The sequence below is a fragment of the Wolffia australiana genome, chromosome 6 (genome assembly GCF_029677425.1).
Source record: "Wolffia australiana isolate 7733 chromosome 6, ASM2967742v1".
Lineage (NCBI taxonomy): Eukaryota > Viridiplantae > Streptophyta > Magnoliopsida > Alismatales > Araceae > Wolffia > Wolffia australiana.
This window is the reverse complement of record NC_135840.1, coordinates 14,496,639-14,523,261: the sequence shown is the minus strand read 5'-3', so window position 1 is coordinate 14,523,261 and position 26,623 is coordinate 14,496,639. Positions and strand designations below refer to the sequence as shown.

Sequence of the window (26,623 nt, the reverse complement as noted above, 5' to 3'; positions counted from 1 at the left end):
AGTTCTGATGAACCGGTTTCCTTTGCTGAAGCAGAGCGCCACCCAAGCTGGAAGAAGGCTATGGAGGAGGAGATGGCGTCGATCGAAGAGAACCGCACCTGGTCCCTTGTCGACCTCCCGCACGATCGTCGAGCGATCGGGTTGAAGTGGGTGTACAAGGTGAAGCGAGATGAAAGCGGAGCCGTGGTGAAGTACAAAGCGCGCCTGGTGGTGAAGGGCTACGCGCAGCGCCAAGGGATCGACTACGACGAGGTGTTTACACCTGCGGCATGGCTGGACACGGTGCGCCTTCTCATTGCTCTCGCGGCACGTGAGGGGTGGGAGGTGCATCAGATGGACGTGAAGTCGGCATTCTTGAATGGAGACCTTCAGGAGGAGGTGTATGTGGAGCAGCCCACCGGTTTTATCATCGCCGGCAACGAACACAAGGTGTTCAAGCTGAAGAAGGCGCTCTACGGCTTGCATCAAGCGCCAAAGGCCTAGAACGCGAAGTTGGACAACACGCTAACATCGTTCGAATTCAGGAGGAGTCCCTTGGAGCACGCCATCTACACCAAGCGGAAAGGGAATGCGCAGTTGGTGGTGGGGGTGTATGTCGACGACCTAGTCATCACCGGCGCCAATTGCGATGACATCAGGAGTTCAAGAAGGAGATGGCTGACGCATTCTGGATGAGCGACCTCGGCCTGCTTCGCTACTACCTCGGCATTGAAGTGAAGTAGAGCGCGGGGGGCATCTCGATCAGCCAAAGAGCCTACTCCGCCAAGATTCTGGAGAGGAGCGGCATGACAGGGTGTAATCCTTGTCAAATACCAATGGCTACACGTCTGAAGCTGAGCAAGAGAAGCGAGGAACCATTGGTTGATGCAACAACGTACATAAGCATCGTGGGGAGTCTCAGGTATCTGGTCAATACTTGTCCAGATCTTGCTTTCGCTGTTGGATATGTTAGTCGTTTTCTGGAGGAGCCACGAAAGGATCACCTGGCAGCTGTGAAGCAAATTCTCCGCTATGTAGCTGGAACCAAGAGCCGGGGTCTTAGCTTCGAAAGAAAGAAGAAGGAGGAGGTCCAGTTGACAGGGATCAGAGATAGTGACTTCGCTGGTGATGTTTATGCTCGAAAGAGCACAACTGGAGTAATTTTCTTCTTGGCCAGCAGCCCAATTACTTGGCAATCGATGAATCAGAAAGTGGTGGCTCAGTCTAGTTGTGAGGGTGAGTACATTGCGGCTGCAAATGCCGTTTGCCAAGGTTTGTGGCTCGCCCGGATGCTAGCAGAAATGTAGGGCTCAAAACCAAGCGTGCCAACATTGAGGGTGGACAACACCTCTGCCATTGCACTGATCAAGAATCCGGTTCTCCATGGACGCAGCAAACACATTGAAGTAAAGTATCATCTTGTCTAGGAATCGGCTGAGAAGGGACAGATCAACGTGGAATTCATCAGGAGTGAAGAACAGTTAAGTGACATTTTGACGAAGCCACTCGGAAAAGTCAAGTTCCATGAGTCTCGCGCCAAGATTGGCCTCGTTGATGTCCATGGTGAGCACAACAAAGCTCAGGAGGAGATTGTCAAAGTGAGCTTTGCACGTGGTTTCGTGGCCACGTAACTGCATCGTGGGCACGATGTGCAGTGATGCGGGAGTTTCTTCACTCCGCGCATCACCGGCCGATCATGGTGATAGTTAGTTATTTTCTTTCCGCTGTTGTTTTCCTATTTAAGAGATGTAATAGGTTCCTTTTAAACTGAGCTTTTTCTGAGTTTAAACAGAGGTCCTTCTTCTTGAGTCATTGGTGTTCGGTGGTGATCTCACTAGCAACGTCCAACCGCGTCGTTTCTCCGGCGAGTTTCTGACACATATAAGTCTCTCCATCTATCTCTCCTTTTCTCTCTGTTCTTCCTCTGGCTCCCTCCGCCTTTCTCTCGATCTCCATCTCTCTGTCCCGCCCTGGCGCTCTGCCTCTTCATGAGACTCTCCATCTATCTCTCGATTTCTCTCACTTCGTTTCAACCTCACCGTCTATCTTCTGTTCCGTTTCTTGAAACTCTGACTCTTTCACTCTCCCTGTCTTTCATTTGGGGCCTGTTTCCCCAATGTCCCCCTTTCATTCTCGAATTCTGTCATTCTCGCTTTCCCGGCTCTTTGTCTGTCACGCCGCTATCTCCATCTTCCTATCCTCCCACATCGCTCTATCCTCCCTACTTCTCTCGGCACTACTCTCTCCTCTCGTGCAGTCGATCTCTCTGTCCCTCTATGTCTCTCCATGTAGAGCGTTCTTCCGCCGAACCTATCTCTCCCCTCTCTCTCTTCGTCTCTTTCTTGTTTTTCGCCTTCTCACTTGCTATATCGCAGTCTTGATTCATCTGTCGCCTCTCTCCCACGCTATCCATCTTGCTCTCTCTCAGTCTCTCTCTCTCCGAGAGACACGGCGAATCTCTCTCGCCTTCCCCCTCTCCCTCTCTCTCACTCTCTATCTATCAACTGTCTGTCTATAATGCGTAGATATGTACCTATACATATTTACGCGGACACAACGGATGCCTCGCTTCTCCTCTCCTCTCTCTTTCTCCCAAACGCCCATTTCCTTTCTCGCCGCCCGCTTCCCTTCTCTCTGTCCATATTTTTACTTCCCGCGACCTCTATCGCGAGTCTGACTCTCACCATGCCGCTCCCTGTCGGACGTTCTCTCTGGTCTCAAGAGCTGCTTACGTGCGGCAATCTTTGAGTTGCGGGTTCTTTGGAAATATTGGACCCGCGAGAAACTTAACAAAGGCCTTCTGCAACCGATGCCTGGGCTTGGCAAGTGCTTTACTGCTCAAGAGTGCGCCAACTTTGAAAGCGCTGCAATGAAAACATTCCCGCTTGGTACTGTAAAATAACCAGTATATATACTAGCTCGCTTCGGCAGACTGGCGACCATCCACGCTAATCCAGATTGACTTTTCGCCATGGCTCGCGGCAACGAATGGAGCTCTAGCGCAGGAAGATCGCCCTCTGCACCATGGAGGCTCTGAAGCCGTGGTGAGGGACACAACAGCGGGTGGACTGCGGAGATCGCCGACATCCACAACAACAGAGCTCATCTAGGGCTGTATCCTACTCTGGCGGCCGCGCACGACGCCCGCGAGGAGGCAAACCAAACCATCATAAGGAGAGCCCAGGCCCTCCTCCCTTGCGAAACCTGCGCGACATGGACTTGCACGAATTTATTGAGGCCATGGGCCTCGCCAGGAGGAGGGCTTAGCATGGGTGGTGACGCGTTGCGGGGCGCCTGCGGGTTAGATTTTTGAGTCTACTAAGTGTGACGTGGCTCGTCCGGCCAGATGTGCTTTTTCTCCCCAACCGTGCCTCGTATCCTGATTTCCTTGGATAGTAAGGTTGATCCAAGTTTGGCTTTCATTCTAACTCTACGGGCGTCAAGTCTTTGTGGGGCTCCGGGTGATGAGATTTGTCTTTCACATCGCACCACCGGCAAACACCTCTCCACTGCCAAAACAAGGCCGGGTCGCCAAGACTAATGGTCCTAAGGTCGCTTTATGCATTTCTTCACCAAACTTTACGGACAGAAACACAATAAACTAGGAAGAGACTGATAGGTCACGTTGGTGCAAATAAGACTCACAAGGAATTGCGTCGTTGTTCTCAGATTAGTATCCTACTTAAAGTTCACGCCAAAACTACCCAATGGTATGATTTCGCACTGGCCCACAGTATTAATAATTCGTATTCCACAGCACGCCACGTGATAAACCCCTCGTCCTTCTGATTGTTCCTAGCCATGTGAAATGACATTTATACTGTGATTTTATGGCACGAGCTGTTAGCAGAACCCGCCCAAGAATGTTGGCAGAAGCTGATGATAAGAATCATCGGTGATTAAGGGTTAGGTTTTAGATAGCGTCAAACAAACGATTGCACGCATATAAATTATTGTAGACTGTTATGTTATTTTACTCCTCAGAGGTGAAGCGGAGGATAAGCACTCGCATCCCCATATTTCCCGGCAGATTTGATTCGATGACAGATCGAACATCATTTGAATGCGTATCTTACGCGCATCTAGTAAGGCATTACTGGCTTTGCCCTTAAAAAAAATTAGACCCCTACAAAGATGGGACCACAATAAAATATTTAATCACTCGTCATGGGGCGTGACACGTAGGTAAATCAGATACCAATCTACATTGTAAGTATGCCGTTGGATGTATTTCCCACTTTATATATCTCTCTCGATGACAAAAGTTTTCCTCAGGAAACCGCAAATATGTTTGAGCTTCTTACAACAAGAACAGAGCATCCGGCCATGACACATTACCAGTCTATGACATGAATATGTGTGCGCTGACTACATGCGTAAACTAAAGATTGCTTTCATATTATTGCGATATTCGTGTATATTTTATTGGAAAAGACCTTACATTCACGGTGCCTTGGTCCACGCATAACTTACAACAATGCAAGGCACTGCAACATTTTAAAGTAATATTTATGCCGAGGACTGTACTGACATATTATCCAAAGTTGATTCAGTAAATTCCGCAAGAACATTCCACAACATGTCTAGTCATAGACAAAACTCGTTCTCGTGACCAAAAACTTAGTCATTTGTCACCTTGGATCTGCTCATTAAGCGATCTACAGAACCTCAGTTGTAAGTTGAGGGAATACTAATACTAGATGTATTTAGTCTTGATCGACACAGAAATGTATAGACTTTAGATGGGATTGCGAATGATACGAATGCTACGGCGGAGTGACATCAAAGATCAAAGGCCTAGTAGCTCATGGGGCGAACAGCGTTCTGCATCTTTTTTCTGATGTGATGTGTAGTGTAGCAGTTCTTCTCACCAGGCTCCACTCCCACCCATCCGCCATAATAAATTTGAACAGCTTGGCCTTTTTGTTACGTTTACACTATTAGCATGTCTCTATTTTTGACGTAAGTAAAAATCTAGGCTTCTGAAGTAGTTTAATTCAGTAAGGAGTAAATTCATTCCGATAAGAAGCCTTCACGCTAGAAGCTATATAATGAATTTATCTTTTTCGATAGTTTCAACGCTGTAATTGAGCGTTGTATATGTTTTTTGCGACACTTTCATTTGTTACGATAAAGGATTATGATGCAATCCGTGGTCACCACAAATGAGGAAACCCTATCCCTTCAATGATGTGGGGCAATAAAGTTTCAGGGAGAGTGTAGAGCGACAGTTCAGGATGGGAGAGTAGGTTGGTAGGAAAAAACCTGTCGAAATGGTGTATACGTATTGGAGACCTTCTCAAATAAAAAGGCGCGTGTCGTGAAGGCCTTCTGATGTTCTTTTTGTGATAGACAGGACCATCACAAACATATAATAAATGTTGGGGTTTGTAAACCCCCCCATCGCAAGAAAATGAGAGAGGTGGTGTTCGCGGCGGCACGGGCGAAGACGGCTTTGAGCGGCGCGACTGGTAGGTGGCCCGGCGACAGTGGCAGGCTGGCAGCGGGCAGCAGCGGTGGCAACAACCTCTTCCTTCCTCCTCTTTCTCCTGCCTTCCCTTCTTCCTCCTCTTTCTCCTTCCTTCCCTTCTTCCTTCTCCTCCCTCCTTCCTCCTTTCTCTTGGAGTGTGACCCTCTCTTTCGTGAGATAATTTTCTTTCAACAAAACAAGGGGTGGTCTTTTAGGGCATCCAACATTCCCTTTTATAGGAGAACGTGGATGAACCCCTAAAACACAAGTCAAAAATGAATAGAAGGGGAAGAGGGGAAGGTGCATCCCCTTGGATGATGGAGGGGAAGATCCTTATAGTTTGGATCTTCCCTCGCTACAACGTGATCGTACGGGGAATCAAAACGACAAACGTGAAATGAAAACGACGAACTAAAATGAAAACGACGAACAAAAATGACGAACTAAAAAAAACGGAGATATCGTGCCCGTTACCCGGAATAGTTTAATCCGCGTGTACGTACTGTTGCCTTAGCTTGCCAGGCAGGCTAAATGCGTACCGACGGCGATGTCGATGATGATGGTGACGTCTCCGAAGACATTTCAAGGGGTTGGTGCTGCGCTGCACCATCAAATGTCAATAAGCAAGAGGCCAAATATTAACAGAAGTAGTGGCTGAATAGAGTAACTGAGTTTTTGAGAGGTTTACTTAATTAGAGGAAGAGGGGGCAAAATAAGATTATAGGATAAAATATTCCTAATGAATAAATCACTGAATGCATTGTATGATATAAAGGCAGAATGTAATAAACCTCAGTTCTGATTAATTCATATAAATGACTAGCGCTACGCGCCTTCTTGAAGAATGTTGGAGAACCTTTGGTTACCCGCTCCTAAATTCGCGCCTTGGCTTACCATTTCTGAGTTGGCTCCTTCCTTAATAGCAAAAGCTATATCATTCGCACATACCTAACGCTTCTTGACTCATAAAGTCTTGCATCTGAACTGAAAGAAGAAAGATGCCAACTAAGACAGGAGACAACGGACTGCCCTGAGGGATCCCTTTTAGACAAGAGCTATATGACGTTCCTTGTATCTGATTTCCATCTACAAGCCTCATACAGAACCGCACCCTTGTAATATGATGAGAAGAAAAGGTAGTAAAACACCTCTAGTTCAAAGCTTGGTGTATAGCTCAGTTGGTAGAGCATTGGGCTTTGAACCTAATGGTCACAGATTCAAGACCTGTTATACCCAAACCTACCAACCACCGTAGTAAAAGTAAGGATGCATAGTAGCGTTAAAAGGTTATTAGACTCGCTTCGGCGACTTCGCTCGTTTGGTGGGGTTCCGACATTAGGTTCTGAGGGGCGAGTTTACATGTGAGTTACGAAGTGAAGATGAGTCTTCTAAGAAGTCAATCGATCGATGAAGAAGATAGAAGAATGTTATCCGTTAAGAAAGGGGGGCACTGTGAATGAAATAAACGATGAAAGGTTACAAAGTCAATTCACAATATGCGAATGAAAAAAGTAATAACCTTTGTTCTGAGGCACGCATTTATGAGAGTTACAAAGTAATGGGGCTTTATTTTATTCGCAACCTCAGAACATGGGTCGTTTACCATACTATTACTTATCTTTTTTTTTTTGAAATGTCACTATGTGAGTCAGAATGTCTATCTCGTCTGCGACCTTTACTAGATATGATGGATATGGTCAAAGGTCCATTACTGACCGCGCAATCTGATTGATGCTTCAGCCAGGATATATGCTAACGGCGATAAAAAATGTCGGGCCATGCCTCATATCTGATCGATACCTCCTTATCTTAATCTTAATGAAGATGTTGTGTTTCTCGCAGAACCTTCAAATAATTATCCTCGACATCACCTTCGAACAACCTTATCCGCTGATTCAGTGACAATACTATTCTTTTTATTATTTTTGGATATTTATTTTTTCTTAAGACAATTTTTTGACTTCATTACTTTGTTTCATTTTCACTTTGTACCTCGGTCCTGCTCATAAATTTGCACCTCACGCCCGCTTGTAAACTCGCGGCTTGAGACCTGAAAAAAAAATACCCTTAAAAAATATAAATCTTGCATCCATCCTTCTTTATCTTCAAATTCTATCCACGCTCCTAAGCGCCGTCCAACCTGAATCGTTCCGCTTCTGCTCGTAATCTCGCGCCTCATTCATCATTCTGCTCCTAAAGTTGCGCCTTATACCTTTTTACGCCATGGTTGATGCGAGATAACATAGTAGATTCAGACCAAGACAACAGTCACGAAAGGGGTATCTTCCATAGCTTTTTTCTTGCAGAACATGAATGTTTTATTTCAGTTCTTTATTCACTTTGCCCCTTTGGAACCTTTGGTGTAGAAGTAAATCATGATTGACTTTGTAACCTCGCTCTGTCGCGCGTCGCTTCTGCTCGTAAACTCACACCTAACTTGACTCTTACTTCCCAACTATAAAAGCTCAACCATGGGCTAGTCCCGGTACTTAACTTTGTTACCTCTCTTTCCTACTCAATTTCATTTGGGAATGAGGTTGTCTCCTCCATGAAGCCGTCATCGAAGAGTGCCCTGACCAGAACGGTCGGGCCAACTATCGTCCGCCATCCCGTGCTCCCTTGAGAGTCGGACGCAACGACGATGACACGCCATCATCCCCCCCCGGCCTCGCCGCCCGGCCGGTTGATAAGCCTAAAAATGCACGTAAATATGCCGTTGATTTGGGGTTTAGACTTATACAATAAAATTTATAATTTCCCTTAATCACTAAGTATGGAATATAGAGTAAGCAAGGGTCGAACCACAGGGAGGCAACAAATAAGAATTTTTAATGAATTAATTCAAAGATGAATTAATTTTGCAGTTAAGAAATCCTAATTATGCTTAATAATGTTTTTAATTAATCACAATCAAGTTAAACTCAATTTTGATTTTAAATATTTCGGTCAGAAAGCTCAAGATAGGAATATTTCAATTTTAAGATCAGACTAATTCGGATTATTAATTTCCCAATTATTATAAAAATTTATAACAATTTTTATGAATTAAAATTGGGAATTAAATAATCAAAAAAGAAATTTTTTAAATTGGACTTCAAGATGAATGAATTTTCAAATCAAAATTTTTTTTTGGCTTTTTATATATTAAGTTAAATTCCTAAACAATAAAAATCGAAATATAGAGAGAGAAACTAGACAAATTAACCTAGAGAGAGAAAGTGAAGAATTTGGGGAAAAGATGAAATCTGACCATAAATTAAAAATCTAATGAAGCAGAAATGTTCTAAATTGATGTAGAATTTAGAAAGAGAGAGAGAGAGAGAGAGAGAGAGAGAGAGAGAGAGAGAGAGAGAGAGAGAGAGAGAGAGAGAGAGAGAGAGAGAGAGAGAGAGAGAGAAAAAAAAGGGGAGAGAGAGAGAGAGAGAGAGAGAGAGAGAGAGAGAGAGAGAGAGAGAGAGAGAGAGAGAGAGAGAGAGAGAGAGAGAGAGAGAGAGAGAGAGAGAGAGAGAGAGAGAGAGAGAGAGAGAGAGAGAGAGAGAGAGAGAGAGAGAGAGAGAGAGAGAGAGAGAGAGAGAGAGAGAGAGAGAGAGAGAGAGAGAGAGAGAGAGAGAGAGAGAGAGAGAGAGAGAGAATGAGAAACAATATAGTAGAGAGAAAGGAGAGACAGAGAGAGACAGATAGAGGCAGAGAGAATGAGAGATGGCAACGACAGTGACGGGGACACCGAGGGTTAATGTGGTGGCTGCCACTATTGCGACGAAAGAGTTATACGATCTTCTCCGGTTATAATTATTCATTCTGATTTTTTCATATGACAAATAAATAAAAAATACCGACTTAATCCTCTGCGTGTACAGGCTGCATTCTATTATTACATTCTGCCTTTAAATCATACACTGCGTTGAGCGATGACGTCTTAATTAACTATTATTTATCCTATAATATTGTTTTTCCATTTCTTCATCTGATTAAGTAAACCTCTCAAAAACTAAGCTACTCTATTCAGCCAATATTTCAGTTAATATTTTAGCCTTTTATTTTAGACATCTACCTCATGAGCACGCAAAAAATTAAACAACACTGCTCCTCTCTTTTCCCAAATTCCCGTATTCGTTACTGCTTTCCTCGCATTGGATTATCTTACTAAACAAACAAATCATATTCATGTGTTCTCGAAATCTAACATATATCCAATTAGCATATTTATCTATTTTTGTCCCACATCTAACTTATTGGTCCTAACATACCAATATTCGTCTTCGCCTCAGTTTAATTAGTTGAGTACTTATATAACTCTTTTCTTTACATATATTGACAATATTTTTACATATTGGTCATAAAATACTGATATTTGACGTGCGTGTTCTCACGGATTTATTCTGTTCGCGCCGTAGTCGCCTTCATGCCCTCTTACGAGGCTCGAGAGGCCACCGTCGCCATCACCCGCCGACCCCTTCGGACCTCGGAGTTCGCCATGCTCCCTTGAGTCGGGGCGTACAGGTACGTCACGTAGGATGCATCATTTCACATTAGTTACATACCCGTTAGGGTTTTATCCGTCGGACCACGACACCGCCGACGCCTGACATCACTAACTCCGCACCCGAGCATCGACTCTAACGCATCCTAGAGCACGCCCTAGAGGACGCCCGCCATCAAATTGGTGTCAGAGCATCATTCGGTACCGCACGACCGACGACACCATCGCCGTTCTGCGTCAAATTTGCATCAGAACATCGTCTCGATATCGCACGGACGCATTTACACCGTCGCCCTTCTGCATCACCGATGCCATGTAGAGACAAGCTTACTCCACTACGCATACATTCAAGTGCAGTCACATAGCTATCATAAATTTTATTTGATTTGGGAAGCCTAAACGCCGACGGCATTACAAATACTCATCTGCAATTCACGTCCACCAGCGACACTCCCACAAAGAGATCAACCTGAAACATGTACATGTTAACATCGGATGAGAAAGAATGGCCAACCATTTCCTATTGGCCTGGCAAGTTCCACCGGAAGAGCAATGCTTGGCTGTTCGAATCACACTTTCTCGGCATCGTATACTAGAAGAGGACAGAGGAGGAGAATAAAGCAATTTGGAATCTCAGGAAATAAGGAAGGACTGATGATAAGAAACTGTCCGAAAAAAAAAACCTCTATTCACTATACTTTCAACCAAAGTTTCCAATCTAAAATATCATGGTCTGTGAGCCCTTGAGTAGGCTCACAATTGTAACCAATAGTTTACAAAACATATATTTGTCAATGAGTAATAACTCGTGCGACATTTGTTCTTAACGGCATAACTTATGTTAATGTTTTTGTTATGCGATTTGTGCCCATATAAATACGAAAGAAGGCGCGAGTGAACACCCACGTCCCACTTAACGTTTTCGGTGCTAATAGAGAGGTAGTTTCTTATCTGTTTGTGTTGGTCCCATTTATCACAAAAAGAACATCAGGGGGCCTTCACAACACACGCGCCTTCTTATTTGAGAAGGTCTCCAATACATATACACCTTTTCGAGAGGTTTCTCCCTACCAACCAACTCTCCCATCCTGAACTGTCTCTACACGCTCTCTCTGAAACTTCATCTTCAGCCTTTTGTTGGTTCAGTCCCCCATGGCCATATCTCGCTGCCACATATCATTGGTGGGATAGGGTTTCCTCATTTGTGGTGACCACGGATTGCATCATAATCCTTTATCGTAACAAATGAAAGTGTCGCAAAAAACATATACAACGCTCAATTACAGCGTTGAAACTATCGAAAAAGATAAATTCATTATATAGCTTCTAGCGTAAAGGCTTCTTGTCGGAATGAATTTTGAGTATACTCCTTGCTGAATTAAACCACTTCAGAAGCCCTAGATTTTTATTTACGTCAAAGATAGACATGCTCTAATAGTGAACGTAAACAAGGCCAAGCTGTTCAAATTTTGTATGGAGCGGATCCGAGTGGGGAGCCTTTGGTGGAGAACTGCTACAAGCTACATCCACACGATCAGAACAAAGATGCAGGAACGCGGTTCGCCCATGGAGCTACTAGGACTGTCATCTTTGATGTCACTCCGCCGTAGCATTCGTATCATTCGCAATCCCATCTAAAGTCTATACATTTCTGTGTCGATCAAGACTAAATACATCTAGTATTAGTATTCCCTCAACTTACAACTGAGGTTCTGTAGATCGCTTAATGAGCAGATCCAAGGTGACAAATGACTAAGTTTTTGGTCACGAGAACGAGTTTTGTCTATGACTAGACATGTTGTGGAATGTTCTTGCGGAATTTACTGAATCAACTTTGGATAATATGTCAGTACAGTCCTCGGCATAAATATTACTTTAAAATGTTGCAGTGCCTTGCATTGTTGTAAGTTATGCGTGGACCAAGGCACCGTGAATGTAAGGTCTTTTCCAATAAAATATACACGAATATCGCAATAATATGAAAGCAATCTTTAGATTACGCATGTAGTCAGCGCACACATATTCATGTCATAGACTGGTAATGTGTCATGGCCGGATGCTCTGTTCTTGTAGTAAGAAGCTCAAACATATTTGCGGTTTCCTGAGGAAAACTTCTGTCATCGAGAGAGATATATAAAGTGGGAAATACATCCAACGGCATACTTACAATGTAGATTGGTATCTGATTTACCTACGTGTCACGCCCCATGACGAGTGATTAAATATTTTATTGTGGTCCCATCTATGTAGGGGTCTAATTTTTTTAAGGGCAAAGCCAGTAATGCCTTACTAGATGCACATAAGATACGCATTCAAATTATGTTCGATCTGTCATCGAATCAAATCTGCCGGGAAATATGGGGATGCGAGTGCTTATCCTCCGCTTCACCTCTGAGGAGTAAAATAACATAACAGTCTACAATAATTTATATGCGTGCAATCGTTTGTTTGACGCTATCTAAAACCTAACCCTTAATCACCGATGATTCTTATCATCAGCTTCTGCCAACATTCTTGGACGGGTTCTGCTAACAGCTCGTGCCATAAAATCACAGTATAAATGTCATTTCACATGGCTAGGAACAATCAGAAGGACGAGGGGTTTATCACGTGACGTACTGTGGAATACGAATTATTAATACTGTGGACGGGTACGAAATCATACCATTGGGTAGTTTTGAGCGTGAACTTTAAGTAGGATACTAATCTGAGAACAACGACGCAATTCCTTGTGAGTCTTATTTGCACCAACGTGACCTATCAGTCTCTTCCTAGTTTATTGTGTTTCTGTCCGTAAAGTTTGGTGAAGAAATGCATAAAACGGCCTTAGGACCATTAGTCTTCGGCGACCCGGCCTTGTTTTGGCAGTGGAGAGGTGTTTGCCCGGTGGTACGATGTGAAAGACAAATCTCATCACCCGTAGAGTTAGAATGAAAGCCAAACTTGGATCAACCTTACTATCCGAAGGAAATCAGGATACGAGGGCACGGTTGGGGAGAAAAACACATCTGGCCGGACAAGCCACGTCACACTTAGTAGACTCGAAAATCTAACCCGCAGGCGCCGCCCGCGAACGCGTCACCACCCATGCTAAGCCCTCCTCCTAACGAGGCCCATGGCCTCAATAAATTCGTGCAAGTCCATGTCGCGCAGGTTTCGCAAGGGAGGAGGGCCCTGGGCTCTCCTTATGATGGTTTGGTTTGCCTCCTCGCAGGCGTCGTACGCGGCCGCCAGAGTAGGATACTGTTTGAATAACCACGTTGCATCAAAACGTGGCTTGAAGGAGTAGCGACGTGGAGTAAGCGGAGGAAACGTTCTTTTTCCTCATTTGTGGCTTAGAGAAAGTTGCGGGAAAACGTGGGAGCATGGATCCACGTTTTTCCCTCGACAGTTATTTTTTCTTCCCTATAAATGTATGTTGTATTTCAGTTTTAATAGAGAAGTCATGAGTTCTTTTTTCCCTTGCCTCTTTCTCTCAAAAAAAACCTCTCGCCCTCTTATTCTTCCACTGTAAGAGGGTACTGTCCAACATTTGGTATCAGAGCTTAGAGGTTCCTGAGGCAGTCCTTTCTTCCTCCTGTTGATATCACACCATGCCAAGAAGAAGTGAAGAGTCGGCTCAAGCTGGAGGAAGCTTTTCTGCAGAGCGTGCTATCAACGGAGCGGGAAGTGGAGCACCTAGGGCAGGAGATATGGCACCACCGTTGCTATTTCCTGTTCTATCGAAGACCAACTACTCCTTGTGGGCTGTTCGAATGGAGGTGTTGCTGGAGGCGCATGGACTATGGGAAGCGATTGAAGAAGAGACGGTGCCGAGGAAGAAGGATCGTCAAGCTCTGTCAATCCTCGGAGCGATTCCTGAGGAGATCCAAGCGCAAGTCGACATCAAGAAGTCTGCAAAGGAGATTTGGGAGGCGCTCAAGAAGAGAAACGTGGGTGTTGATAGTGTTCAGAAGGCTCGAATTCTTGGGCTGAAGAGAGATTTCAAAAATCTCAAGATGGGCAAGGACGAGTTCATCGACGACTTCTCCGGTAAACTCTCCAATATAGTGGCGCAGTTAAGAAGCCTTGGAGAGGATATTAATGAGGCATCAGTAATTGGGAAGCTTCTCAGATCAACACCAGCAAAGTTCGATCCAATTACTTCAACACTTGAGCAGTTCGGTGATTTCAAGACGATGACCCTCGATGAGGCGATTGGGTCTTTGAAAGTGCATGAGGCAAAGATCCCAGATCGTCAACTTGAAGAAGAGGAGCAAGCTCTGCTGACGCAAGCGATTGAGAAGAACAAAGGCCGTGGTGAATATTTGAAGAATGAAAGAGGAGAGCACTCAAAAGGACGTGGCAGAGGTTGCACTAGAGGACATGGAAGAGGACGCGGCAAGAGCACTGGTGATCGAAGCAATCAGGGTGAGCGAAAGCCCTTCGACAAGTCCAAGATTCAGTGCTACAACTGCCAGAAGTTTGGGCATTTTGCATCAGAATGTCGCAACGAGAAGAAGGAGCAGATACTCAATGTTGCCCAAGCTGAAGTGGAGCCACCAACATTGCTAATGGCGTTCATTGAAGAAATGGAGACGTTACTCCTAGGAGTTGATGAAGAATCGTCAAACGAGGATCTCTGGTTTCTCGACACCGGAGCCACCAACCATATGATGGGGAAGAAATATCTATTCCATGATCTTCAAGAGATATCTGACGGGACGGTCAGGTTTGGAGACGACTCGAGAGTGGACATCTGCGGGAAAGGAAGTATTGATAACATGCAACTTTATCATGCAAAATCATGGAATTGATAAGAAATTTTCACCTAAAACATTAATATTGCATGTTATCATTATGAAAATATAAGCAATTTCCAAAAAAATTGATTTTTTACAATTTTATGAATTTTTAGTTAATTATGCACAATTTTCTGATTTTATTTTTATGGAAAAATGATTTTTAAAGTCAAAATATATTTTTAAATGAATTTATTTCAGTTGAAAATATATTCTTATAATTTTTCTGATTTTTCCACATTTTTTTAGAATTTTCTGGGATGATTTAGAGCCAAAAATGAAATTTATTTCATAAAAAAATCATTCTCGGAATTTTTTTTATAATTTTCCAGGCGATTTCTATTGTTTTTCTTTTATTTTCCGGGGGTACGTGGCGCTTCCGCAGAAGGCCACGTCGCCCTCTTCTGCTACAAAGCGGAATAATTCATGGTTTTTCGAATAAAAAAAATTGATTTATGCCTCTGTGCGTAGCGCGGTGCGCGCCACGCACAGAGGGCGACGTGTCAAGCCCTCGTGCATCGAGCGCTTTGTACTCACCTGTCGCGTACAAATCAAACTTATTGTGTTTTGAAAATTTTCTGTTATGCAGGGGTACGTGGCGCAATTTCGTGGCTCAGCGCTTGAACAAAGGCCCACCGATCGGCGAATCAGAGCGCGCCACGTCGCACTCTAACCGCTCGACCTGAGGAGAGAGAAAATAAATTCAAAATTAGGCCTAAATCTTCAAAAAATCATAACTTTTCACCCTGATATCCAAATGACCTGAAATTTTCAGGGTTTGTTTGTAATAATCCTAACCACCTTTCTGAGCCAAGAACACTATAAATTGGGCTCAGAAAGGTGGCGAAAGGGAACTTTGATTTTGAGCTCCAATACAATTGGCCTGGAGGACACAGCTTATTTCAACAGTTCAGATCCGGATTGGGGCCTCTCCAAAGTCTTGTAAGTCTTCATACCTCTTCAGATTCGTGATTTCTTGAAGTTCTAACACGCCAAGGCATAGGCGAAAGGTATATGCCCTAGATTCATGAATTTTTAGAGAGAAGCAGAGGATCTTTGGTTAGAAACCAAAAATTCTATCTTAAGAGTTAGATCTAATCATAATTCAACATTTTCTATCAGTTAGATCTGTCAATTTTGAACAGATCTGACTGTTTAGACAAAAATCCCCAAATTTCATGCACTTTCTCTCTCTAGATTAAACTTTCACTTTCTCTCTCTAAAATTCAAAATTCAAGTTTCAATTCTTTAATTCTCATCAATCTGAACTTCCACACAAAATTTCATTCAAAAATTCTCTCATTCAATACCTTAATCCTAAAAATTTCATAAACTCTCTTAATTTTCTCTCTCTTCAAGTCTCTTACATTGAAATTCCACTTAAATTCACTAATTCACTCAGAAATTCTTGCAGACTGCCTCTCTAGGGTTCGACTCCTTACTCATCATTTTACTAAAATCTAAATTGAGAAAGGAATTATAAATTTCATTGCATAAGCCTAAGCAAACAACGACAAATTAGCGATTATAAACCGTAAAATTTAGGCTTATCAATTGGCGCCGTTGCCGGGGAGGCACAGTGATTACAAGATTTCTGAGACAATTCTGAGACAGAGGAACTCTGTTTCTGAATTTTCTGAAATAGTTAATTGAGTTTAAAGAATTTCAAGATTCAGTTATTTTCTTGATATTAATTGTCATTTCTTTAGAGTTTATGCTATTCTTTAAAATTCTTTTGAGTTCACTGGAAGGTTAACAGTTTCTTTTGAGTTTCTGTTGCATGAACGGTAGAAGATCTCTTCTACCTCAGTTAGTGGAGAACACTGAACAGCAAAATAGTAGAAGAAAGACGAAGGTAAGATTCGAAGACGAGATGGAAGACGAAAGAGAAGAGAATGTAGATCAAGGAAGCAGAACTTTAAGGGAGATGGCTGCTCCCAAAGAGTACAAAGCTTTCACTCGCATTACAGCCTCACTGCCTGGAAATGTTAATTTCAAAGTGGATCCAGCAATGATAAATCAACTACCCACTTTTCATGGTTTTATTACGGAAGAACCTTATAATTTTTTGGATCGTTTTTCTAATCTTTGTGGAGCTTATCATTTTGCAGGAGTACCACAAGACTTTATCAAGCTTCAACTCTTCCAATTTGCATTAAAGGATAGAGCTCATGAGTGGTTCATGGGGACTGGTAAAGAATTTAAATCATGGAATGAATTACAATCTTGTTTTCTTAATAGATATTTTTCCTACGGTAAAACTAATGCATTGAAAAAGGCTATAAGAGATTTCTATCAAGGAAATGACACCTTAGGTGAAGCATGGGAACGTTTTATGTCATTAATCAGAAAATGTCCTCACCATGGAATTCCTGATTATGAGTTAGCACAAATTTTTTATGGAGGATTAGACTATCAAGATAAACAACTAATAGATATAGCTAGTGGAGGAAGTTTCATTAACACTAGGGCAGATAAATCCTTTAAAATCTTAGAGGACCTTGTGGAGGATTGGGCATTTAGGCAAAGTTGCACATACAATGCAAGAGATGCACCTGGGAAACGAGGTGGTATTCTCGAAGCAAAAGGTATGGACAATGAAAAAAGGATTGAAAAACTTGAAAGAGAGGTGAAAGAATCATTAGTGGATATTTCTGAAAATTTTAAGTGTATTTTAAGTGATGCATTAGCTCCTTTTAAGCAAGTTCAATCAGTTAATAGTGTTGGGTTGCCTCAGCAGGGTGGGTCAAGTTCTAATTTGAATTATACTAACCCTTCACAATTAGAAGATTTGAATGTTGTAGGAGGACAGCAAGCGGGGCCATCTCAATGGCAACATAAGTCATCATTTGGGCAGCAACAATGGAGCAATGCAAACAATAATCCATACCAACAGAGGCAACAGTTCAAGCCCAGAATACCTCATCAAGATCAAGATCATACCATGAATAGTTATCAGCCTTATAAATCTCAACCAAATCAAGGTTTTGATCAAAATAACGCCTCTATAATGGAAATGTTGAGAAAAATGCAGGAAGATACTGAAGCAAGGGAAAGGAGGTATGAAGAAGAAAGGAGGAGATATGAAGAAGAAAGGCAACTCATGATGAGAAGGATGGAGTCGCTAGAAAGAAGTCAAGAAGCTAGATGGAATCAAGCCAATATGAGAATTCAAGGTACTATAGAAGAAACAATTCCTAAGATGGAAAATTCAGGTCAACTTCCTACTCAACCTCTCATTAATCCTAGGAATATCTCATCTATTATTGATAATGGTATTTCTAATAGCACATTCTCTGATTCCTTTTATGAGTATACACATGATCCCCTTGAAATGAATGATGATAGTGAAAAAGTGAATGCAATATCTAAACTTAGGAATGGAAAAATCATAGAAAAAGTGGATGATGATAATTTAGTGGTAGAAGATGATGAAGAAAAGGATGAGGATGAAGAAATAGTAGGACAGAACACAGGTGAGGGAGAGGAAAAGAAGACGTTAGATCCTAATCCTAAAGCCTATACTCCACCAATACCTTTTCCGAGTGCATTGAAATCTTCTAAGCAAAAACCAACTAATGAGAATTTGATTGAGCTATTTAAGAATGCCACCATCACTATACCCATAACAGAAGCCATCCAGCATATTCCTGCATATGCAAAATATGTTAAGGAACTATGCACTCCTACTAGAAAAAAGACAAGGATACAACTATCCGAAACCATAAGTGCGGTCATTTCCGAAAATATTCCCATTAAGAAGAAAGATCCAGGAGCTCCTTTGATTAAATGTGAAATAGGACTAGTGTTTAGTAAATCATTATTAGATACTGGTGCTAGTGTCAATATCATGCCGAAACCTTTGTATGATAAATTTAAATTTGGAGATTTAGAACCGATTTCAATTGAGTTACAATTGGCGGACGGATCAATTAGAGAACCATATGGGGTAGTGGAAGATGTGATTGTACAGGTTGCTGGATATAAATTCTCAGTAGACTTTATTGTTGTAGATATTAAAATAGTAGGAAAACTTTGTCATGCTCCTATAATTTTGGGAAGACCCTTTTTAGCCACCGCAAGAGTTAATGCCGATTTTGATACAGGGGTGGTTACTATGAAAGTAGGAAATGAAACTATTGAGATTTCAATTCCAAAACTCATGAAAGGTCCCAGGGATACTAGGAATGAAATTTGTTTTATTGAGTTGGTGGAGGATGAAAAAATTGATGATAATTCACCTTTTCATGATTTATGTTCACTTTATGATGATTTTGAGAATGGCGGGTACTATTTTGATGATTTGAATCAAGGTATAGAAGAATTATTTCTTGTTGATAGTGATTTGCAGTTTTTGCATTCTAACAGTTCAAGTATCTCACCATTAGGCTTGCATTCTGAAATTGAATTGAAACTATTACCTTCATGCCTAAAATATTACTTTTTAGAGCAAGGTAATAGTAAACCTATAATCATATCATCATCCCTTTCAGCTGATCAAGAGAAGAAATTAATCACTTCTTTATCAAGCTATGATCATGCTCTTGGATGGAGGTTAAGTGATATTAAGGGTATCAACCCAAATACTTGTAGACACAGAATTTTCTTGGAAGAAAATTCTAAGTCTATAAGGCAACCGCAAAGGAAACTTAACCCAATTATGGCGGAAGTTGTTAAGACAGAAATCATGAAATGGTTAGATGCTGGATTTATTTATGCTATATCAGACAGCCCATGGGTCAGCCCAATACATGTGGTGCCAAAGAAAACGGGATTGACCGTTGTAAAAAACGAGAAAGGAGAAGAAGTGCAAACAAGAGTCGCTTCTAGTTGGAGAATATGTATAGACTATAGGAAATTGAATGCTGTAACAAAGAAAGATCATTACCCATTGCCATTTATTGATCAAATTTTAGAAAGATTAGCTGGACATGAATATTACTGTTTTCTTGATGGATATTCCGGATATAATCAAATCGAGATTGATGAACTTGATCAAGAAAAAACCACTTTTACTTGCCCAGTAGGAACTTTTGCATTTAGAAGAATGCCTTTTGGGTTATGCAATGCACCAGCAACTTTTCAAAGATGTATGACAGCCATGTTTTCTGACTTAATTGGCAATGGTTTAGAGGTTTTTATGGATGATTTTTCTGTTTTTGGGACATCTTTTGACAATTGTTTGAGTAATCTTGAAAAAGTTTTGCAGATTTGTGCCAAGAACAACCTGGTGCTAAATTGGGAGAAGTCCCATTTCATGGTAAAGGAAGGGATAGTGCTGGGACATCACATCAGCAAAAATGGAATCAAAGTGGACAGGGAAAAAGTGGAAAAAATTCAGAACCTAGCCCTGCCTACAACACTCAAAGAACTTAGGGGTTTTCTTGGGCATGCTGGCTTCTATAGGAGATTCATTCCAAATTTTGCAAAAATAGCAAAACCTCTAACTCAACTCACATCTAAAAATGCTGAATTTACATTTGATGATAATGCTAAAAATGCTTTTTTGCAGATTAAGGAAGCACTAGCTCAAGCACCTATACTCAAAGCACCAAATTGGAACTTCCCTTTTGAAATAATGTGCGATGCATCTGACTTTGCTGTGGGAGCTGTGCTGGGACAGAGAATTGAAAAGAAGCCAGTAGTGATATACTATGCAAGCAAAACACTGAATGAGGCTCAGGTAAATTACACTACAACTGAAAAAGAATTGCTTGCTATAGTATTTGCCCTTGAAAATTTTCGATCTTATATCTTAGGTAGTAAAATAGTAGTTTTTTCTGACCATTCTGCTTTAAAATTTTTACTTAATAAAAAAGAAACAAAACCAAGATTAATTAGATGGATTCTCCTTTTACAAGAATTTGACATAGAAATTAAAGATAAACCTGGACGTGAGAACCTAGTAGCCGATCATTTATCAAGATTACGTGCAAACGATGAAATTCCAATTAATGATTCTTTTCCTGATGAGCATATTTTGTTAGTTGAATCTAAAAAGCTTCCTTGGTATGCTCATATAGTGAACTATTTAGTGACTGATTTATTACCTAAAGATTGGGATTTTTATGATAGGAAACAATTTTTTAAGGATATACAATACTACTACTATGATGAACCTGAATTATTCAAACTTGGTGTGGATGATGTTTTTAGAAGGTGTGTGCCAGAAGAAGAACAAATTCATATTTTAGAAGCTTGTCATTCATCTTTATGTGGGGGACATTATGCTCATAAGATAACCGCATTTAAGGTTTTAAATAGCGGATTTTTCTGGCCTAATATTTTCAAAGATGCATTTAAATTTTGCTCAAGTTGTTTGAAGTGCCAAGCTGCAGTGAATATCAAGAGTAAAGACAGAATGCCACTTCAGCCTATCATTGAGGTTGAATTGTTTGATCTTTGGGGAATCGACTTTATGGGACCATTCCCAAACTCCAACGGGTATGAGTACATTTTAGTGGGGGTTGACTACTTCTCAAGATGGGTGGAAGCCATTCCTACAAGGTCAAATGATCATAAGGTGGTATTAACTTTTATTCAGCGTCATATATTTTGCAGGTTTGGATTTCCTAAAGCAATAATTAGTGATGGTGGGAGTCATTTCAATAATGTCCATTTAAGAAATCTCTTTTAAAAATATGGGGTTCACCATAGATTGACTACCCCATATCACCCTCAAGCAAATGGACAGGTTGAAAATACAAATAGGGAGATCAAAAATATCCTTAAAAAAATTGTTAACCCTAGTGGTAAAGACTTGTCTATTAAACTAGATGATGCTTTATGGGCTTATAGAACTGCTTATAAGACACCTCTAGGGATGTCACCTTATAGGTTAGTTTATGGGAAAATGTGTCATCTTCCTGTGGAGTTAGAACATAGAGCTTTTTGGGCTATTAAGAAGCTTAATCTTTCTCAAGATATTGCAGGGAAGAATCGTCTTTTGCAGATTCATGAACTCCAAGAGTTACGAAATGAAGCATACATGAATTCAAGGATCTACAAAGAGAAGATGAAAAATTTTCATGATAAGATGATTAGCAATAAGCAACTCTTTGTTGGACAAAAGGTATGGCTTTATAATTCTAGGTTAAAGCTCTTTCCAGGAAAACTTAAATCAAGGTGGGATGGACCTTATGTTATCGAGACTCTTTTTGATAATGGTGCTGTTTTAATTGTGGATCCAAAAACAGGTGAAACATCAAAGGTGAATGGACAGAGATTAAAACCATATGTGGAGCTTGAAGTTCCTGAGCCACCTTCTGTTAGTCTTTTGGAGAATTCCATCACAATATAAAAAAAAAAAAAAAAAATTAATAATAATAATAGAAAAATAGAAAAATATTTCCATTGCATGTTTTTGGAATAATTTTTTTTTTTACATCAGTTTGATCATTTTGTACTTAAAATCTCCCCAGTTATCTGATTTGTACAGGAAGATCAGTCTCAGCAGAAAGAAATATCTAGTCCGCCTTGGAACTATCAAAAATGTCACCTTCGTCGGTTTGAAATTTCTAACCCCTACCTTATTAAATTTAAATTCTTATTCATGCATGAGGACATTGCATCATCCAAGTAGGGGGGAGAGGGGTTAGAAAACCTTATTAAATGGGTAAGATCACTATTTCTAATTACTTTGGGAATATATTCGCTTTTCTCAATTATTTTTTATCTCAATTGCAAGAATGAAGAATTTTTTTTTTTAAGGGATTACTCCCTTGTGTTGGCATGTTGCTTGCTTTATTTGTTTTCCTTGCTTTTAAGTGATAAGCAATTGAGAAATATCTTCCACTTACTGTTTGCAACTCCTACCACTCGATTTTTTTTCTCTGCATTTATGACCATGAATGACTAGTAGAGAGGAATAATTCATATTTTTTTTACCTAGTGGTGAGGTAGATGCTTCTTCGATTGTAATCAACCATAACCCAACTTTGATGAGAACTTTTTTTTATCCTTGAACATAAGAATGTGTGTAGAGAAGTTAGGCTTTTCAAGCGGATCATGAGCATGTTAAGGAGGAATAAATTATGATTTTAGGCAATGTGGGAGTCATTTCTAAGTTGTTGAGATAACTTTTTGAAATGGTTGAGAAATCCTTGAGATTCTTGAAGGTTTGGTAAACCACTAAGACTTCAAGGTTCATAAAAATTCTATTTCAAAAACACTCTAGCTTGACCAAGTCGCCTTCCCCTAGACAAAAGGACGTAATAAACCCCAAAAGGTGAAAATCTTCAAGGGAACTACGCTGTCAAATCTACATTTGCAACAAAAAAAGAGTGGGTTAGTTGCAATGGCACATGTACAGTGAAATAAGTGGCTCGGCCGCAAATAAGTGCCCCCGCAACTAGCTAAGTGAGAAATTTGAAAGAATTTTTTTCAAAAAAAAAAAAAAAACTGCAATTTGTAGAAATGAGACAAGCACCTTGCCCAAAAATCTTTTATAGCCTAAGGGAAATAAAAGTCCAAAATCTAGGGAGGGGGAATTAATTTTCAAATCTTCTTTTCTTCTAATTATGGCCTTGAATCATCTTAGTGAATCTGGACATAAGGAGTCTCGGATATTTCCCTTATTCGATTAGTTATCTTTTGATGATAAAGATTTGATCCTTGCATTCCTGCGAAGGTTAATGCCTAATTTTCATGGTTATTTTCTTCTCAAGATGTGATTGATATTAGAAACACTTCATGCACATCTATTCTTATTTTCATGGATAAAGAAGGAAAGTCAAAGTGAATTGAATGTCATTGCTAAGGGACTAGCAATGTTTAAGTAGGGGGGTATGATAACATGCAATTTTATCATGCAAAATCATGGAATTGATAAGAAATTTTCACCTAAAACATTAATATTGCATGTTATCATTATGAAAATATAAGCAATTTCCAAAAAAATTGATTTTTTACAATTTTATGAATTTTTAGTTAATTATGCACAATTTTCTGATTTTATTTTTATGGAAAAATGATTTTTAAAGTCAAAATATATTTTTAAATGAATTTATTTCAGTTGAAAATATATTCTTATAATTTTTCTGATTTTTCCACATTTTTTTAGAATTTTCTGGGATGATTTAGAGCCAAAAATGAAATTTATTTCATAAAAAAATCATTCTCGGAATTTTTTTTATAATTTTCCAGGCGATTTCTATTGTTTTTCTTTTATTTTCCGGGGGTACGTGGCACTTCCGCAGAAGGCCACGTCGCCCTCTTCTGCTACAAAGCGGAATAATTCATGGTTTTTCGAATAAAAAATTGATTTATGCCTCTGCGCGAGCTGCGCGCCACGCACGAGGGCGACGTGTCAAGCCCTCGCATCGAGCGCTTTGTACTCACCTGTCGCGTACAAATCAAACTTATTGTGTTTTGAAAATTTTCTGTTATGCAGGGGTACGTGGCGCACTCGTGGCTCAGCGCTGAACAAAGGCCCACCGATCGCGAATCAGAGCGCCACGCCGCACTCTAACCGCTCGACCTGAGGAGAGAGAAAATAAATTCAAAATTAGGCCTAAATCTTCAAAAATCATAACTTTTCACCCTGATATCCAAATGACCTGAAATTTTCAGGGTTTGTTTGTAATAATCCTAACCACCTTTCTGAGCCAAGAACACTATAAATTGGGCTCAGAAAGGTGGCGAAGGGAACTTTGATTTTGAGCTCCAATACAATTGGCCTGGAGGACACAGCTTATTTCAACAGTTCAGATCCGGATTGGGGCCTCTCCAAAGTCTTGTAAGTCTTCATACCTCTTCAGATTCGTGATTTCTTGAAGTTCTAACACGCCAAGGCATAGGCGAAAGGTATATGCCCTAGATTCATGAATTTTTAGAGAGAAGCAGAGGATCTTTGGTTAGAAACCAAAATTCTATCTTAAGAGTTAGATCTAATCATAATTCAACATTTTCTATCAGTTAGATCTGTCAATTTTGAACAGATCTGACTGTTTAGACAAAAATCCCCAAATTTCATGCACTTTCTCTCTCTAGATTAAACTTTCACTTTCTCTCTCTAAAATTCAAAATTCAAGTTTCAATTCTTTAATTCTCATCAATCTGAACTTCCACACAAAATTTCATTCAAAAATTCTCTCATTCAATACCTTAATCCTAAAAATTTCATAAACTCTCTTAATTTTCTCTCTCTTCAAGTCTCTTACATTGAAATTCCACTTAAATTCACTAATTCACTCAGAAATTCTTGCAGACTGCCTCTCTAGGGTTCGACTCCTTACTCATCATTTTACTAAAATCTAAATTGAGAAAGGAATTATAAATTTCATTGCATAAGCCTAAGCAAACAACGACAAATTAGCGATTATAAACCGTAAAATTTAGGCTTATCAAGTATCCACCTTGAGACGAAGACGAATGGATCCGTAATACTGGCTAATGTTCTCTATGTCCCTAAATTACGGACTAACATTCTCTCCCTTGGTCAGCTAGACAAGAATGGGTGCAAAGTGGTGATGGAGAATGGAGGACTCACCATCCATGATCGTGAAGGAAGACTGTTGGCCAACGTCAAGAAGACAAAAGGAAGAATGTACCTGCTGAAGCTAAGCACGAAGAAGATGTGCTTATCAGTACAAGAAGACTATCTAGAAGCGTGGAGGTGGCATCGGAGGTTCTGCCATCTAAACTTCCAATCATTGAGTGGACTTTCAAGGAACCAGATTGTCGACGGTCTCCCAGCTCTGAAGATGCCGGACAGCCTTTGCCGAGATTGTGTAGCTGGAAAACAGCGTAGACGTCCGTTTCCTTCGGCAACCTCGTTCAGGTCAACTCGTCTACTTGAGCTAGTGCATGCTGATATATGCGGTCCTATCTCGCCAGCAACAATCGGAGGAGGAAGGTACTTTATGCTATTTATTGATGATTTTTCACGGCTAACTTGGGTATCAGAAGCTCTTCGTATTTTTACCAAGTTTAAAGCTGTGGTTGAAGCAGAGAAGAACTTGAAGGTCGGTTGCCTAAGAATAGATAGAGGCGGAGAATTTGTCTTTAAAGAGTTTGCGGAGTTTTGCAGCCAGCATGGGATCAAGCAACATTTTACTGCCCCATACACACCTCAGCAAAACGGTGTGGTAGAAAGGAAGAACCAGACCATCATGTCTACCGTCCGAAGCATGCTCAAGAGCAAGGACATGCCATTGAAATTTTGGGGAGAAGCTGTCAACACTTGCATCTACACATTGAATCGTTCACCAACAAAGAGCCTAGATGGAGAGACTCCTTACCAAGCATGGACAGGGAGAAAGCCAAATGTGAGTCACCTGCGGGTATTCGGCTCAATTGCTCATGTTAAGATGACAGGTGGAAATCAGAAGAAGCTTGATGATAGAGGAAAGCCTATGATTCTACTTGGCTATGAGACTGGTTCGAAGGCGTATAGATGTTTTGATCCAGTAGAGAAGAAGATCCACGTGAGCAGCGACGTGATATTCGAAGAAGAAGAAAAATGGAAGTGGGAAGATCCAGAAAATGAAGAAAGTAGAGGTATGCTTGAAATTCCTGGTTTCTCTGAACTTGGTGATGATGACATCCAGGGGGAGCAAATCCTGTCGGATTCCTATGCTCAAGGTCCACGTGATCAAGAAGCTACGCATGAAGAGCAATCAAGACATGAAGGTTCATCCTCATCAAACCAGACTCCAGAAAGATATAGAGATCTGAACGAAGTCTATGAAGAATCAGATCAGATTCATCTTGATCCAGAGGAGTGTATGTTGATATCAGAGGAGCCACGAGATCACATTGAAGCATGGAAGGAAGAAGAATGGAAGAACGCCATGATAGAAGAAATGGAAGCCATTGAAAGAAACAAGACGTGGCAACTTGTCCCTCCGCCATCGGGATGTAAGCCTATCGGTCTTAAATGGGTTTACAAGGTGAAGAAGAGTCCGAATGGAG

The 26,623-nt window shown here is 40.9% G+C and overlaps 1 protein-coding gene, 1 non-coding gene and 2 pseudogenes across 2 annotated transcripts; 3 read left to right on the top strand and 1 right to left on the bottom strand.

The window, feature by feature from the left end:
* Nucleotides 1–815: 815 nt before the first annotated feature.
* LOC144704978 (secreted RxLR effector protein 161 pseudogene) lies at nucleotides 816–1,610 on the top strand (annotated as a pseudogene).
* Nucleotides 1,611–6,612: 5,002 nt separating this feature from the next.
* TRNAQ-UUG (transfer RNA glutamine (anticodon UUG)) lies at nucleotides 6,613–6,685 on the top strand. Its single transcript has one exon. It is a non-coding gene; the product is annotated as a tRNA-Gln (tRNA).
* A 6,837-nt stretch (nucleotides 6,686–13,522) lies between these two features.
* On the top strand, nucleotides 13,523–22,010 carry LOC144704977 (uncharacterized). Its single transcript, XM_078577556.1, has 8 exons — nucleotides 13,523–14,681; nucleotides 16,822–16,902; nucleotides 17,234–17,298; nucleotides 17,745–17,770; nucleotides 17,999–18,110; nucleotides 18,294–18,438; nucleotides 19,324–20,910; nucleotides 21,394–22,010. Exons 1-8 carry the CDS (start codon nucleotides 13,523–13,525, stop codon nucleotides 22,008–22,010), a joined length of 3,792 nt encoding a protein of 1,263 aa, XP_078433682.1.
* Nucleotides 16,987–17,080, bottom strand: LOC144705027 (small nucleolar RNA R71; annotated as a pseudogene).
* Nucleotides 22,011–26,623: the final 4,613 nt, after the last annotated feature.

Coding starts and splice junctions, on each gene's coding strand:
- LOC144704977 (XM_078577556.1), top strand. CDS start 13,523: ATGCCAAGAAGAAGTGAAGAGTCGGCTCAAGCTGGAGGAAGCTTTTCT. Junction 17,299..17,744: donor TGGTATTCTCGAAGCAAAAG/GTATGGACAATG, acceptor AGAAAAATGCAG/GAAGATACTGAAGCAAGGGA. Junction 18,111..18,293: donor ATGGAAAAATCATAGAAAAA/GTGGATGATGAT, acceptor CCAACTAATGAG/AATTTGATTGAGCTATTTAA.